The sequence below is a fragment of the Pteropus vampyrus genome, unplaced genomic scaffold, assembly GCF_000151845.1.
Source record: "Pteropus vampyrus isolate Shadow unplaced genomic scaffold, Pvam_2.0 Scaffold23, whole genome shotgun sequence".
NCBI classification, from domain to species: Eukaryota; Metazoa; Chordata; class Mammalia; order Chiroptera; family Pteropodidae; genus Pteropus; species Pteropus vampyrus.
The window spans coordinates 3,686,817-3,703,823 of record NW_011888804.1 but is presented as its reverse complement, the minus strand read 5'-3'; the positions used below and the strand labels follow the sequence as shown (position 1 = coordinate 3,703,823).

Here is a 17,007-nt window from a genome sequence, read left to right as displayed (position 1 = left end):
TTATAGTAATTAAGACAAGGTAGTATTAAGAATACAAAAATAGACCAATGAAACAGAACAGGGCCCAGAAACAGACTCACACACGTATGAGCTCTGGGTAGATGTCAGAGGTGGCCTCGCAGAGCAGTATGGAAATTATGATTCCTTCAACGAATGCTGTTTGGATAACCGGGCCTAAAAGAACTCGAACTAGACTCCTACCTCACACCATATAAAAAGAAATATCTTTGGTTGCCTGTGTTTTGGTGTTGTATCCATGAAATCATTGCCAAGTCCAATGTCATAAAGATTTCCCCCTATGTTTTCGTCTAGGAGTTTATCAGTTTCAGGTCTTATATTTAAGTCTTTAATCCATTGTGCGTTGGTTTGTGTGTGTGGTCCAAGTTCATTCTTTTCCATGTGACTATCCAATTTTCCCAACAACATTTGTTGGAGAGATATCCTTTCGCCATTGTGTATTCTTGGCAACCTTGCTGAAGATCATTTGACCATATGCAAAGCACAAGCAGCACAAGTGAAAACAGACAAGCGAAACGACGTCAATCTAAAAAGCTTCTGCACAGAAAACAAAACAATCAATAGAGTGAAAAGGCAACCTAGGGAAAGCGCGAAAATATTTGCAAACCGTAAATCTGATAAGGGGTTAATTTCCAAAAATAATAAAGAGCTCCTATAACTCAAAAGCAAAACAAATCAAAAAAATAAAAATAGCTTATAATCCCGTTAAAAAATTGGCCAGGCACTCAAATAGACATTTCCCCAAAGAAGACATACAAACGGCCAATAGGTAGATGAGAAGATGCTCAACATCACTAATTGTAGGGGAAATGCAGTCAAAACCAGGAGCTATCACCTCACGCCTATTATATTTTTTACAAAAATATAAAAATAGCCAATGCGAAATGGTACAGCTGCTGTGGAGAACAGTGTGGGAGTTCCTCAAAAAATTAAAATGAAACTCCCATATGATCTATGTGGCTTTTCGATTAAGCAACTAATTACCAATTCGATTCATCTACTGATGACCGCAACATTGTTTATAATCATGAACCTCTCAGAAGACAACACAAGTGGATTACCCCACGGGAAAATGCAATCCAACCATTACATGGGATGCCAAAATTTTCCTCTCGGCATGGAGTGATATCTATGATAAATGCAGATAACCAAACTGGATAGGGAGTAGAACCCCATGTTCATAAAAATACACAGGGAGACAGGTAAAGTCAGAGAAAAGGATGGAGAGACAGGCCCCAAATTTTAATAGGTTGAAGAGAGGGACCGAGGGAGTGATCTTTACAAAAAACAAACCAATAAAAATGATTTCTTTAGTTTGCAACTGTTAAAGAGAATAACCAAATATTGTCACAAAGGAAAAAATGTATACTCACAGGTCCCCAGAAACAGGAGGCACAGCCTGCACGCAGGGCCACATGGGGAAGCTCCGGGGTTGCTCGTGAGACAGAGGGAGCAAGGGGGAAACATGGGCAAGAACCCTCATCACGGTTTCTGTGGGAGAGGCGGGGCAAGGCAGAGTAAGCAGACTTAGGATCAGCTAGTTTGCATAATTGCAGTGGGTGTTGGGGCTACCCTGAGTTGTCTGGGACCTGGCCCTATGGTGACTAGGGCAGGCTGATTGTGGCCCAGGGTACAAGCATCCTGTGAAAGCTGATAAAAGGACACCAAAGACTGTGTGACACCGTGACAGTGTAAATCGGTATAGTCTATTTTTTAATCCAGTGATCCACTTTTTAGGGCAGCGCAGTCCAATCGAGATATAAGGCAAGCTACCGATGCGATTTTACATCTCTAGTAGCTACATTAAAATGTAAAGAGAAACCGATGAATTCATTTTGATTTAACTCAATATCTCGAAAGATGGTCGTTTCGGCGCACAATCATGTCATTGAAATATATTCCAAACATGCAATATAAAAATTATCAGTTGTCAAGAATGTGGTGTCCTTTTCTTTTTTGCACCGAGTCTGTGGAACCCAGGATGTATTTCGCACTCACAGCGCATCTCACTTTGGACCAGCTACTCTTCAAGGGCTCAATAGCCACGTGTGACCTGTGACCGCTGTGTTAGATGAGACGGTTCTACAAAATTTTCCCGGATAAATAGAGATGTGGACAAAAAAGGAACAAAACAATAATAAAACAAAAGATATTTATCTCAGGGTTACGTGTAATGGAAAACTGGCAGGACCCCAACCTATCCAATATTAAAATGCTCCCCACAAATGTCAGCTCCGTGAGGTACAGATTTTTGTCTGCTTTGTTCATTGTGTTCCCAGTGCCCAGAACAATGCTTGGTACACAGCAGGCGCTCAATAAATATTTCTAGTTGAATCTATGAACACGCATGCGCGTGCGCACGCACACACACACGCACGCACGCATGCACGCACACTACGCAGACACACTTCTTGGCTATGTGCCTTGTAGTTAATAAACACCCAACAATCGGGATTGGCTATTATTTTTATTGCTAGTGATAATAAGTTGAACTAAAACCCTCCCGCCAGGGACACAGAAGAAAGTCCAGGCTGGGATTCCACTCTTTTGTCTGAATCTCTCCCGCTGTCTCTCAGGGAATGCTGCTGGAGAACAGGCAGGATCGGGCGGGCTTCGGGGAAGTGCTATCTATGAAAGGAGAGAAGGCACAGAATATGGGAAGGGCGGGGTCAGGAGACCTAGATTCTGGTCCTATGTCTGACCCACTCGCTGCTGCTTGGGGCAGTCCTCTGCCCTCCCTAAATCAAGGGATGTCCCTGGAAACGAGGGGGCTGGCCCAGATGACTCTGGAGCTCTGTCTCCTAAGATGCACTGGCCTTCAGAGGATGGCACACCACTGGTCCTCTTCCACGTGGGGTGTGTCGTAGGGCTGAAAGTGTCCAGGGTGCTGTCTGTAATCATTTGTCCTGCAGTCGCAGGTGAAATAGTCACTTCTGCTGTCTCTTTCTGGCTGAAAGAGTAAAGCACATGACCGCGCTGGAGAGCTGGTCTCCCACTTTGGCACTGGGTCTCAGTGAGCATCTATGATGGATTCTGTGACATGCAACTTGGACCCTCCTCGAGGAAAGACAAGCGAGTCCCACGGCCGGGGAGGTTGTCGGCAGACCGACTCTAGCAGTCGGCCCTTTGGGGTTGCTTCGGCTGCAGAGAGCCCCTTGCTTAAGGCCCTTCCCCGGCTTTCCACATTCGGTGACTGTTCCGTGTCGGGCACAAAGGCCTGAACACATGGGACTGCTGTAGGACAACTCTGAAGGCCACTAGTGCTCCAGGGCTCCCTGAGGGGTTTTAGGGGGTGGTGGCTGACACTGTCCCTGGGCTGCATCCCAGCTGGACTTCTCCCTGTCCCACAGGTGGCAGTGGGTCTCCCCAACACATCCCGCACGCTGCACTCCATTTCACAGTCTGCTTCCCAGGGAACCCAACTATGATATTATCAACCCCCCGGCATGAGAAAGACCCCCTACCCTGGGAGCGGAAAGGTCCCAGTTCCAGAATGTCTGCCCCTACTTAGCTGTGTCACATGCTCACATCACTCCGCTGCTCTGAGTCTCTTGTTCGTCACATGATAAATGGGTGCGTGTGGGGGGAGGGGGGGAGTTGGGGGGATGCAAGACGAGCTATTTACACAGTAGCATGAGCACTGGCAGCAGAGTCTACCAGGTCTGAATGCTAGCATGACCACTCCCTCACTGAAGGTCCTTGAGTAGGTGGCTTCACCTCTCTGAGCCTCCTTTTCTCCTCTGTAGGATGGGAGTAAGAAACCTATCTCATAGGGTGTCATGAGGATTTAATAAAATAATGCGTGTTGAAGGTCTTAGGGCCAAACCTGAGCCCAAAAGAAATATTCAGTAAGCAGTGGTCATTTTGGCTTATTATTATTCTTAGGGGAATGAGCCAACTGGAGCTGTTAAAAAAAAGTGACCTCCAGCCATGGCAGCACCAACTAATGAGTGAACTTTGGACAAGGAATGTAAAAATTCTAGGAACTCTCTGAATAGGGTCAGATATGGAGCATAGCCTGAAACTATATGAATATGAGTGACTTCTAGCAAGAGGCAATTTCTTTGGAAAGAATGGCCTTCAGCTGCATACCCCAAGCTGTGTGGAGGGGTGTGTGTGGCGGGGGGGAAGGATGACAGGGAGAAAGCAGAAGGACTCACCTATATGTCCCAGGAGCCCACTGGAGAGCCATCCGCATTCTTAAAGCACGGGTAACTCAGCCACTCTTCAGCCTCTCGTGCCAGCCGCGGCCAACTCTGTGTGTGTCCACCGCCAAGATTTCCCGTGGGGTCGGCCGGGTCCAGAATCACAGGCCTGAAGAGCAACATTTAGAGAGGTACAGGTGAGGCGCTGGGCTGTGTCTGGGGAGTCTCGATGCTCCTGAAAGAGCTAAACACCAGCCTGGGGTAGTGTGGGACTCGGGGCAGGGAGTGTGGGACTGCTTCCTGGGCCGTGCCCTGCGTACCCTGCTCCATGGCGGGCAGTGAGCCCCAGAAAAAAGAGACTTGCACTTGGGCCTTACACATCTGAGTTTGAATCTCACCTCTGCCTTTGATTAGTGATGTGCCCTTGGGTAGGTCACTTGACCTCCCTAAGCCTCAGTTATCTCATCTGTGAAATGGGGAGAGTCGAATGCGCCTACTTCACAGGATGAGGCATGAGGATCGAGACAAGGCATGTGGAATGATTGGCATAGTTCTTGGGAAATCATAAGGGGTCAATACATGTCAGTTATAATGATAATTTTTACTATTATATTAGAACGTGTTAGTCTTACAAAAAGCTTTTCATCTCTGGGAGTAACTATTATTATTGCCGTAGCTGTTGTTATTTTCATTCAAATTTCAGCGGTTTCATTCAGCTCCTTACCTCTCAGAACCTTACTCTATAAACTGGCTGACATGGTGCCTTTCCACAGGATTGAATGTTGTTTAAATCAGATAACAGTAGTAAAGGGCCTAGCACGAGGACTGGCGACAGAAGATGATCGATAGATGTGAAGCCCTCCCACTCCCTCGTTTCCAAGGCACCACAGCTGTTTCCAGGGGTCCATCTATGTGGGGTGCCAAGCCCCGTGGGGATAGAGTACCTGGGTTTCCCGAGCTGCTTCTGCAGGTATTCAGCAATAACGGGGTTTTCGAAGTTATAATACTTTGTCCAATAGATGCAAAGCTTCTTGTAGTTCTGGACCAATTTCAAGACTGTCTGAAACCCCTGAGCTGTTCTGAAATACGTTTCCTTGTTTCCACGTTCCCAAGCATAGACCGTCAGGAGCTCCAGGGCATACTGCGGTGGCAGGGGATTCCCAAGCTTCTCCTTACACTGAGAAGAGAAAAAGCCACCAGAAAAACGGGTTTATCCAGCTGCGTGTAAAGCAATGTCCATGGGCAATGTCCAGCCTACTGCTTGTTTTTGTAAATAAAGTTTTCTTGGAGTGAAGTCATACCTGTTCATTTATGTATAGTGTATGGCTGCTTTCGTACTACAAAGACAGAGTTGAGTAGTTGAGACAGAGACCTTGTGACCCACAAAGACTAAAATTCTTACTACCTAGGCATTTATGGGAACCGTTCAGTGACCCCCGCTTAAAGGCTGGGGCTCTGGATTCTGAGAGTTGTGGGTGTCAGTCCTGGGTCTAGTTTTTGTTTGGTTCTGGGCAGACGACACTTGGAACCTCCTTTTCTCATCTACCCGGTGATTGGTTATAACAGCATCTACCTTGTGGGGGATGTGATGAGAATTAAGTGGGAGAAAGTACTTGCAGTGTTCTTAAGTATGCCTTATGGAAGCCAACGAAATCCCCTCTGGAGGAAGATATGTAATCCAAAGCCTCAAATTATGTCACAGGTAATTTCAAGTACAATGACCAGCACATAAATAACCAAGCACACAAGGAAACAAGACACACCAAGAGTGATGACCAGCAGGGAAAAAACAAAAAAACAAAAACAAGAGAAAATAGTAATACATTCACAAAACTTTAAATATTGAAAGATCAGATACAGACTTTGAAATAACTGAGAATACTCTATTCAGATAAATAAAAGATGAGCATGGAATGGTAGGAATTTAGAAGCCATAAAATATAATGTGGCAGATTTGAAAAGAACAAAGTAGAAATCCTAGAGCAAAGACTACAATAATGATCATGGATCATTCGACCACATTAGATGTGGCGAAAGGGAAAATAGTGAATTGGAAGGTAGCTTAGACAAAACTATTCAGAATAAAGCATGGAGAGACAGAAAGATGGAAAACATAGAAGAGACTACGGAGAAGGTAGAGTGAGGTCTAACATACACTTAAGTGGAGTTGCAGGAGGCAAAGAGAGAAAGCGGTGGAGACAATATTTTAGGACCATGACCAAGAATTTCCAAAACGTATGACAGTTATCTAACGACAGATTGAGGAACCAAGGAACTCCAACGAAGGACCCGAGGAACTCCAAGAGGGACAAATAAAAAGGAATCATCATTAAGACACATTAGATTGAAACTAAACAAAATCAAAGACAAAGAGAAAGGGATAAACGCAGCCAGAGGAATAAGAGAGGTTACGGACAAAGAAGCCACGGTGAGACAGACAACTGCCTTCTCAGGGGTGACACTGGAAAAGGAAATGAAATGTCTGAAACAACCACCAACCCAGCGAAAATCCCAGGCAACGATGACGGGAAAGTCAAAACATTTTCGGACAGACAAACACTGAGAGAGTTTACCACCTTTTCGTGGCAGAAGACTGTCCCCAAAGAAATCTTAACAGATGTACTTCAGGAAGAAGGAAATCGATCCCGCGTAGAAGGTTAGAGATGTAGGAAAGAACTGATGGTGAAGAAAATGGTAAATATACTGGTGGATTAAAGGAACGTGGGCTCTGTGAAACAATACTAACGCTTGGGGGGCACTTGAAAATATAGGGAGACTGGAAATACACAACAAAAGCAGCCTGTGAGTTGGAGGCAGTGCTTGATGGTGGTTAGTAGACTTGAAGTGCCGTAAGGTTCCTGTACTATTTTAGAGGAGAATGGAGGAAGGAAGGAAGGAAGGAAGGAAGGGAGGGAGGGAGGGAGGGAGGGAGGGAGGGAGAGAAGGAGGAAGAAAGGAAGGAAGGAAGGAAAGGAGGGAGGGAGGGAGGGAGGGAGGGAAGGAGGGAAGGAAGGACTATCTTGCAAGACTATTCTTGCTCATTGTAAAACAACGGGCATTCCTGGCTTCTCTCTACTAAGTATCGGTAGCATTTTTGCCCCCATCACCATGGTTACTAAAAATGTCCTCATGAATTTTCAGTATGTCCTTGGAAACAGTGTTGCACTTGTTGAGAACCACTTTTGTTAAGTTCTGAAATGCTCGGGTCCCGTGATTAAAATCCCTGGAAGAGCAAACTGAAATGTCTAGCAAATAAATGATTGTCTTACTTTGCCCAAAGTATTGCTTTTAAAGTAGAAGGTTACCCTTAATTACCTTTTTCCACTCACTCATTAGTCCAAATATTTATAGAATGGCTGTCTGGCTCTTAGTTTCTCTCTCTGTAAAATGGATTTGATAATCATACTTAACCCTTATCTGGCTCACAGAACCATCATGAAGATTAAAGAAGATATAGGGCATTTAAAAGTAAACAGAAATACATATCAGATCTACAAAAGATTAATTATGATGAGGCTGGCACAAGCTAAGCACGCGACACATGTTAGCTTTTGAGATGTGTTCTCTTGCGACGGCTCAGAGAAACCACGTTTATTAGGGACCGACTCTATGCCAGGCACTGTTATGCTTTCCTATTGCTATGCCGTGCTACTCTTTGCAAATGAGAACACAGGAAGCACAGAGATTATTTGCTTGCTCAAGAGAAGACAGTGGGGAAGTGGACAGAAGCGCGTGTGTGTGTTGCAGGGGGGTTATAGCATTCATTCATTCATTCATTCATCAACTACTTATTGAGCACCTATTATGTGTCAGGCACTGTCCTAGGTTCTGGGGATACAGCAGTGAATAAAAGATACAAATCCCTTCCTTCGTGTACATGTTTAGCGGGAAGACACACAATAAACAAGCAAATGAGCAAATGTAAATGTCTTGAGGCCGGAGCAGAGTTTCCCTCTTGGATGAGGACGGCCTGGTGAGTGGACAGGGATGGGGATTCAGAGAGGTCGAGGGCGGGTCCTGCGAGTCTCTCGAGATGACTCAGATGGACCAGGGTGAGAGTGACGGACGTGGCGACCATTGATGACGTGTGAATATATTTTAAATGCAGGACTAATATCATTTGCTGACTGGTCGGATGGGGGTGCGTGTCAAAAAAATCGAGGAGGACTCACGGGTTTGGCCAGAGTACCCGGAAGGAGGGAGCTGCCATTTCTTGCGACGGGGAAAACCAGGGGAACGAGACATCCTGGGCCCGCCCCTCCTTGTCAGCCCCCTCCCCGTACCTTTTGGTACCAGTGCTTGACCAGGCGGATGAGGCTCTTGACCTTGGCTGGTCTCTGCTTCAGGAAGCTTCGCTGCAGCTCCGTGAAGCAGGAGGAGAACTCGCCCTCCTTCCTCAGACTTTCGCACTCTCGGATGAGCTTGACGTAGATTTGGGGGTCAGGTTTGTAGTTTTCCTGGATTTGGGAGTCAGGATAGTAGCTTCTCGGCACCTGACCTGTTAGGGACAAATCCTTAACTTTAAGGTGTCCGTTCTTCTCTAATAAGATTTGAGTCGCTCTGGAGAGACAAGCTCTGGCTGTGGCTATGGGTGTGGTGGGAAGGGCAGGGGGCTCAGAGCCAGGGGGCCTGAGGGCCATTCCCAGGCCCCTCTTCTCCCATCTCCGCTGTCATTGCCCCAGCCAGGCCACCAAGGTTACAGGCTCCTGAGGGATCAGCTGTCCTGGCTCATTTTGTGGTCGCTTCCCCGCTGCCCTCTCCCCTCCATCCATCCTCAGGGGCTTTCGGCCCCTCCCCCCACACGCTGCTCTTTCCTGACCTCGAGGCCGTTGCCTGTGCTGTTCCGTCCACCTGGCAAGCTCTTCCTCCCCTTCTCTCTCTCCCTCTTATTTTTGGTCACCATTTTGTACCCCGGCCCCCAACACAGGACACGGCAACCGGGAGAGATTCCCAAGCTTTGTCATTTCGCAGTGCCTTTAGAGTTTTAATATTTTTCTTGCCGGGCCCCTTAGGCCAAAAAGAAATCCCTAACAGTTCTGTTTATGAAGTAGCTCAGTCTGTATAACTTAATAATAGTTGATGGCATGGTGTCAGATTTAAAATCTAAACTATTCCCCTGTGAGTTAGTTCATTGGAGTGTCTTGGGGTGCCTTGGTGCACAGTTTGGGGACTCAGATTTTTGAACACCTACTATGTGCCAGGCCCCGTGTAAGAGCTCAATGTAGATAATCGCTTAATACTTAAAATAATCGCATGACAAGGGGGGCGGTGACCTGGGGTGGGGAGTGGCTGACACTGGAAAATGGGTTTTTGCACTGTTTTTATTTTTTTTCCCTTGAAAATAAAAATGAAAAGAGGAAAAAAAAAAACTGGTAAAACTAGTGTGGTTTTACCAGTTTCACCAATGTCGGACCGAACCTCTGAGAGGTTACGCTTCCTAGTTCAAACGTTTCTGCACATTAATTAGCCAGAGATCCCAACCCTCGGTGTAAGTTTCATGAGGCTTTGTCATTTTTTGGGGGTTAAAGATGAAATTAACATGTTGATTTTATGTCAGATCTATGCTGTCTCATTTTTAGAAAGATAGAACACTTCGCCACAAGTGGAACTAGTCAGCAAGCCTGGCAAGCTTACTAAGTGTCTTGCTCCCAAATTGGGCCAATTTATTGTTTCATGTCACTTCTGTGGCCGATCAGACCTTCTTCATTCTAAAATCTCTTCCCCGCTTTGAAGGGATGCTCTATTTTGGGAAGACCCTCAAACGGTGGGAGATCGCTATTCAGAAATATAAAAAGAGAGAGAAAGAGGCCTTGACGTAGATCAGAGGCTGAAGCCCCTCGTGTTTGGGGCACTCACCCAGGACATCAAAGGCAGGCAGGACGTCAAACTCCACGCCACTGTGCAACGAGGGGGACCTGAGCACGAAGCCCAGTGAGCGGGGATTGTCCCATGTAGTATTCCGAACCTCAAACTCCACTGCAAACGTACAGGTTTTTTGACAGGCTTCCAGCTGCCTCCTGATTTCCCGGATGAATTCTCCTCGGCGATCAAACTGCTCCTGAAAACTTCTGAGGTGGCTGAGGAAGACCACGAGGTCGGCATCGGATCGGCCTCTGAGGGTCGTGCCTTTGCCCGAGGAGCCGCCCTGAAACAGAGGAGGATGAGCGCGAGCGTTCGTGGAGAAGAGCCCCCCGAAACACAGCGATGAGAACCACCACTAACGTTCGTGAGCCTTCGCCAGTGTTCCGAGCGCCTCGCCAGTCCTGGCTCCCACGATGTGCCCAGGGACTCGGCATTTCGGCACTAGTATTATTAGTTCCCACTTTACAGATGGGAAAACAGATGCTCAGGGAGGTTATAGATCAGCCCAATCACACGGCTGGTAGGTGACGGCGATGCAGTTCAAACCCTGGCTGCCTTGTTCGAGAGGCTGTGATCTTTACTCCCTGGCCTTCACTATCTTATATTGTTACATACTGCAGACCCGGCCCAGGGTGGGAAGTTTATTTAATCTGCACAGCCTTTTAAGGTATCGGGAATTAGGGATGAGGATATCGAGGCGCAGAGAGGGTAAGTAACTCGCTCAAGTTTTTGCAGCCAGTGAGTGCTACTTGCTTTCAAAACTTACACTCTTTTTAAAATTATTATTACTAAACTTACTGGGAGTAACACTGGTTCATAACATTATATAAATTTCAGGCGTACGGTTTTATAATACATCTGTATACTCTTGTATGTGCTCACCCCCCAAAGTCTAGTCTCCCTCCGTCTCCTTTTATTTGACCCCCTTTATCCTCTTCATCCTCCCTGCAACCCCATTCCCCTCTAGGAACCACCAATTTGTCAAAACTTGTCCTCTTAATCGGCTCATGATACTGCAGAGATGGTGAATCACCAGCCTGGCCACTAATTAGCCAATTGTTGATCAGAGCTGGGCCTCAGTTTCCTACCCCTGAAATAGACGTGGCCTAGGGTGGGGGTTCATGAACTTTGCCCGGGCATTTGTTAAACAATTAGAAGCAGGACTTCACCCCAGAGTCTGTTTTCACAAGCTGTGGTTATATGTTGGGTTATGGATAAATCGGAAACCGCCGGCCCCGAGACCTCAATCTTTCACTCTCTCTCTGCGGAAGCTGTCGCCCATTCGGTCACCCCTCTCCCCACCCCACCTCCAGTCCAGCAGGCGGGCTCACCTTCACAACTTTGGACACCCGCACCTGGTGGGCCTCATGCAGGAAACACCTCTCCTTCAGGAAAGCACAGATGATTTCGATGGCTTGTTTGACCTCCTTGCGGAAAGACGTGTCTGGCAGGAGGTAGTTTTCGATGAACCTGTCCAGATCTCTAGCTAGGGTGTTGGAGAGATCCATTGCGAGGCTCGGTGGGCACAGAAGAGCCAGTGGCTGCAGAGCTGGCTCCAGGAGAGTGTGAGCCTCTCCCTCTTCTGCTGCCGGAAGTCCCACGGCTGTGGGTTTCGTTTCACCCGCGATGGGAGGAGCTGTGCTTCTTGGGAGGAGCTGTGCTTCTTGGGAGGAGCTGTGCTTCTTGGCCAACCAAACATTTCTGAGATCTTGCAACAGTGGCTGTTCACCCAGCTTGCTCCTCTGCTTTCGGAAACTTAAACTCTTTGACCTTAACATCTGCTCTTTCCTCAAACTGTACTCTGAACACGTTGTTCTTTAATCCCCATTAGCACCTCACCCAAGGGACATCATAATTCAAACCCAATTTTCGGTTTCCTTCTTGTTTTCTGTTGCTGCTGTCGCTGACAAAATTGTTTTACGATCTCCTATGACTTTTACAGCAGTATATGCATATCACACACAAAAGGTCAGAAAAATCAAGAAGCATAAAACCCTATTCATAACCCTAAACTTCAAAGACTAACATTATGAACATTTGGATATACATCTGTTCAGCCGTTTTTCTACATTACACACGCGCGTGTGGACACACACACACTCAGTTCTCTTTCCCCTTTTTTAAAAAATGGCATCATCCTATACTTATTTCCTTTTGATGGATAGCCTTTATTTCTTACAGCAGTTTTAGGTTGGCAGAAAAATTGAAGAGCAAATACAGAGTTCCCTTATGTCTCTTCTCCTTCCACACAGTAATTTCCCCTTATTAAGTGTGGTGCATCTTACAAGCGATGAATAGCTATCGATACATTAACTAAGGTTCGCAGTCCCCATTAGGGTTTGCTCTGTGTTGTACATTGCAGAGGTTCGCCAAATGCATAATGTCCCGGACCCACCATTATGAAGTCACACAGAATGGTGTCACTGCTCTAAAATCCCTCTCTCTCCACTTCTCTGTTCCTCTCTGTTCAGATCTTTCTTTTCTAATCTATGCACTCAACGCAAAATATTTCCCTCTAAACGCTGCTTTCATGGCATCCCACAGATTTAATTGTTTTTTTTTTTCGTTGTCAGCCAGTGCAAAATATTTTAAAATTTCTCTTGAGAATTCTTTGACCCATGGGTTAGTTAGAAGTGTGGTATTTAATCTCCAAACATTTTAGAATTTTCCAGAGTTTCCTTTCACTGATTTCTTGTTTAATTCCACTATGGTAGAGAGGCTCCTTTGATGAGATCTAGCCTTTTGAATGTGTTAAGGTTGTTTTATGGCTCAGAATGTGGGTCTGTCTTGGTGAATGTTCCATGTGAGGTTGAGAAGAATGTGTATTCTGTTTCTGTTGAAGTAGTGTATAGATGCCGATTAGCTATCTTTCTAAATCAGCTCGTCAATTAATTGACACTCCCCACTCCTGTATAACATGTAGACTTAGGTTTAAGGCAAATGGTAACCATGAAGGGATGGAGCATCTGTCTATGGAATCCTTGCTTTGCCCACCAGTTGGATCGTATGTATATAAAAGATTCTGTTTGCTCCTAAATGCCTTTAAGGCAATTGTACTTGCTAATGAAATCTACTTTTGACTGAAGATATATATACATATAAACGGATCCAACATTAGTCAGGAAAGAGATGTGTCCTTAGGAAACCAACAATGAATTGTTTGGAAACATGCAATAAAGGCAAGTTTCAGACAACATTGCATAGAAATAGATAACTGTAAAAGGCTGAGGAAGTAATTGGAAAAATCCATAATTATGCCCTCATGCCTTTGCAAGTGGCTTTGAGTTCTTGATCCTTTGAAAGAAGAACAGGACTTTATAGACGGCTCATTCTTGTCTGTTTTAAACAAGACAGATCTTGCAGAATTCCAGTCAGGGCCCTGCCCTTGGCAAAAAGGTCTAGATCTTTCTTTACATCTGTGGGCCCTGGCAACCAAGTTAGAGGTTCATGATACTCTGACGTGCTGCCTATGGAGTCGAAGAGCCACAAGGAGACGTGACTTGCTCAAGGTTACACAGCAATATCGGGCCAGAGCCAAGCAAAATGCAGCCCCTACATGCATGCATGATGATTCATGTGTGCACGGTGCTGGTATGCATTGTTCAATCTCATTAGGCCAATGCCCCTGACGAATTTAATCAAGCTGGGGAGGCGCCAGCCTGGCAGGCTGCAGAGCGCTGCCTGTCGAATCCACTTGGCCACGAGCCCAGCTTGTACGGCTTTCACCAAGAACCTCTCCCTTCCTCGGCCTCACCTTTGTCAACCCTATGGGAGATCTGACCTTGGCACCTTGGCCTCTCCTCTTTGAAGTATTTATTATTGTCCCCCTTTGCCAGGTGAGGAAACGGAGACTCGAAGAGGTTAGGCTCCACAGCTAGAAAGTGACAGGGTCTGGATGCCGGACGTGGATGGGTTAAAAAGCTGGTGTGCGGTATTGATCGGGCGCTCTCTACTACGTCCTGTTGCCTCTGTTCTATTTCAGTGGGGAACAAAAGACGATAAGCAGCTAAGTTGGGTGTACCGGTAATTATGAAAACTTTCCTTGTTTTCGTCTCCGCTCCTTTGGCATGTCTCCATGCCTGGAGAAGGAGATCGATCATTTGAGAGATGGAAATTAGGTTTCTTTTCGACTGCCCATGACTGACTGGTGGCGGCTGCCTAGACTGCTGTTTTGAGCGGATTCAGAGGCTGCTAGTAGGCTCTGGGACAGATGCCATATTGATGAATGATGTCTGCCGAGAGCACAGGGGCAAAGGGTTGCTGTAAGTATCTCCTGCCTTTTCTGGGAAGGCTGTATGGCCCTAATGGGCACTGCTTTCCACCTGGTGGCAGCTAGCTGAAGTGCAGCAGAAATAGGACTTCAGGGCAGTGTTTTGCAAAGTTATAATGGAGGCGGAAGCACAGATATCAAGCAGGAAATATTTTCAGATACACACCTTGTCCCCAGGACATAGCAGTGGGGGTGGAGAAATGGCAGGGAGAGAGCATGGGTAGTTTGGGGGGAAGGGTGGGGAACCTCCCCAGGTGATTCTAACATTGAGAACCACTCTTTTGGGGGTGAGAAAAGAAAATGGTCTCAAACTTGGCCTGGAAGAGAAGTTTCTGATCGGATGGAATTGACAACTGTTTCTGGGAAATAACCAACATCCCTGACAAACTGCCTCAGCACTTTGGGGGTAGATGATAGTGAGATGAAGAATCCATCTGGAAAGTTAGTTACCTACTCAGCTCACTTTCGGGGCCGTTGAGAATCTTGAGTGAGGGGCCATCTGCGAAGCCTCGATGCAGGATGGAAAGCGCTAGAATACAAAGGAGGTGTCTGATGATCTACTTCAGTATTAATGGGTGGCGTTAAGAGCATTGCATGGGGAGTCCGACAATCGAGTTCCTTTTCTGGCATTGCATCCATGAGACGTTGGATGTGTCATTCCCTTCTCTGAGGTCTGGGTTATTCGCCTGTTAAATGAATGAGCTGATTGAACTGGGCCCTGGACCAACTCTAGCATCTTTCGGCCTGACGTTATCGGATCCCACAACCATTTGGGACTTTTCCCCAAGGTTGAGATAGCGGGTAGAAAATGAGATGCTGCCTGTTGGGTGGGCACGAGCCAAAAACACTCTTCTAAGGAGGTATGGGATCGGCCAAGTCGCCCCGAGCCTACCTGCCCAAGATGAAACCCCCCCAGAGGGCAAGCTCCACGTAGGCAGAGACCACATCTTCCTTGTTCAACACCATATCCCCAGTGGCTGGAACATAGTAGATGCTCATCAAACGCTACTCAGGTGGCATCGTGGATCCTGGTGGGGAGAAAGAACTTCCAGAAACCAGAAAGGAAGAGTGTGGGCCACCAGTTTTCCTGGGTATTGCTACTTTATTTTTTGGCTACATCATCACAAAGAAAGGTGGATGGTTCTGCATGCACCGGAGGGCGTGTGTGTTCTAGGCAGTTACGTTTGTCGGGAGGGCGGAGAGAGCGTGCGGGCACGGTGAGCTTGCCACATGCTGATTCCAGTGCCAATACCGGCGTTGGGCTTGGGCGACACAGCCAGCATGCTTTCTCCTAAGGGCGAACCGTGGAAAGGAGGTGGGTTGAGAGTAGGTGCCAGGGGGCCTGACGAGGAGAGGGGGTGTCAGGAGGGAAGATGGCGGCCAGGAAGCTGTTGGGCATCTTGGGGAAGGGAGAGAACTTGATGGTCAGAAAATGGTCCTTCGAGGCAAGAAATCAGTGACTTTTGATGACTTGTGCAGAGAGCTGGGGGTGGAGAACATTGAAAGGGAAGGTTCCAAGGTGTTTAGAGAAAGTAAGAGTTTGAGTGTCCATCTAATGACTTCTACAGATAATTAGTGGGGCTTTGGACAGAGAGGGTGGTTTCCGCAGGGGAAGACTTCATGGAAAATTGGGGGAAACCAAGTCTTTCTCACAGGGCACCGAAGACTCCCCGAACTCAACCTCGAAATTATAATGGTTGTCCTCACTGTTTTTTTTTCTACTTTTCCAACCAAATTTTTAGGAAAAAGACTGAAGAATTTATGATGCAACAAAAGCCTTTGGCATCAGAATGTGTCATTCTCTCAAGCTTTAGATTCTTGATGATGGTATTTTATTCTTCCGATACACTTGGCGAAGGGGGTACGAGGGAGAGACAGACTGAGAGACGGAAGCAGAGAGATTCGAGGCGATTCTGAGGGACGGTGTGGGAGTCCAGGAAGCGGAAGATCAGTGAGGGGCCGGGGGTCGAAGGTTCAGCAGAGGAAGAGAGACCTAACGCTGGGGGCTTTGGAGAAGGCCCCCCTCAGACCCAGAGCTCTGTGCCCACTTGGGGAGGCCAGGGGCATCTATGCGGCCTGTGGGATGCTGCCATGCGCCTTGGGGCAGCGCCGGCAGCCGGCCCGAGGCGCCCTGGCTCTGGCGATGGGAGGAGTGGGTGGTTTGGAGGAGGCTGTGTCAGGATGTTTTTTGCTTTGGCTATTTGACCGTAGAGAGGGAGAGAGGAGAAGGGGAGAGAGAGGGGAGTAGAGAAGAGGGTGAAAATGGGAGTTTCATGTGGTCTAAGGGACAGGGTGAGGGGAGGAGGACGAGGGGGGGGTGGTAGGGAACGGGTGTTGTTTTTTGCTAGGAAGCAAACAGGTGACATCCTGAAAGAGGGGGTTACCGAGTCCCTCTGTGCATCTGTGTGTCCGTTTCTTGAAGCATTTGGGAGCTGGGAGTGTGTGTTTCTAGTCACCAGGGGGTTTGAACACGGTGGGCTGTTCTCCTGGCAATGGGGGTGGGGCCGTGGGGAGGCAGTGGGAGCTGGACACTCCCGGTACGGGGCCCTCACAGGCTGCCAGGGCCTGCTGACGACTGAGGGGACACGCGAGTTGTGAATGTGCGCGTCTGTTCAAGGCCAAGAGGCTCGCAAAGCAGGCCTAAACTCCGAAGAACGAAGAACGTTTGTAACTACCCGCCCTGAAAGGTCGTTAACTGGACAACCTCCTCGT

General features: G+C 47.2%; 1 protein-coding gene across 3 annotated transcripts; it reads right to left on the bottom strand.

Moving 5' to 3' along the window:
• Positions 1-421: 421 nt before the first annotated feature.
• LOC105289237 (2'-5'-oligoadenylate synthase 1-like) lies at positions 422-11,650 on the bottom strand. Of its 3 annotated transcripts, XR_002779310.1 has the most exons (7): positions 11,357-11,650; positions 10,020-10,308; positions 8,447-8,661; positions 5,108-5,340; positions 4,179-4,332; positions 1,392-1,509; positions 422-555 (listed from the first exon to the last, which is right to left on the bottom strand). XR_002779310.1 is itself a non-coding variant. In XM_023528232.1 (6 exons), exons 1-5 carry the CDS (start codon positions 11,531-11,533, stop codon positions 4,179-4,181), a joined length of 1,068 nt encoding a protein of 355 aa, XP_023384000.1. In that variant the 5' UTR covers positions 11,534-11,650; the 3' UTR covers positions 2,467-2,646. The 3 variants fall into 3 exon arrangements, 2 of the variants coding, with proteins under 2 accessions (XP_023384000.1, XP_011354124.2); XM_023528232.1 differs by lacking the exons at positions 422-555; positions 1,392-1,509 and adding an exon at positions 2,467-2,646; XM_011355822.2 differs by lacking the exons at positions 422-555; positions 1,392-1,509 and adding an exon at positions 2,467-2,887 and having other exon boundaries at positions 11,357-11,649.
• Positions 11,651-17,007: the final 5,357 nt, after the last annotated feature.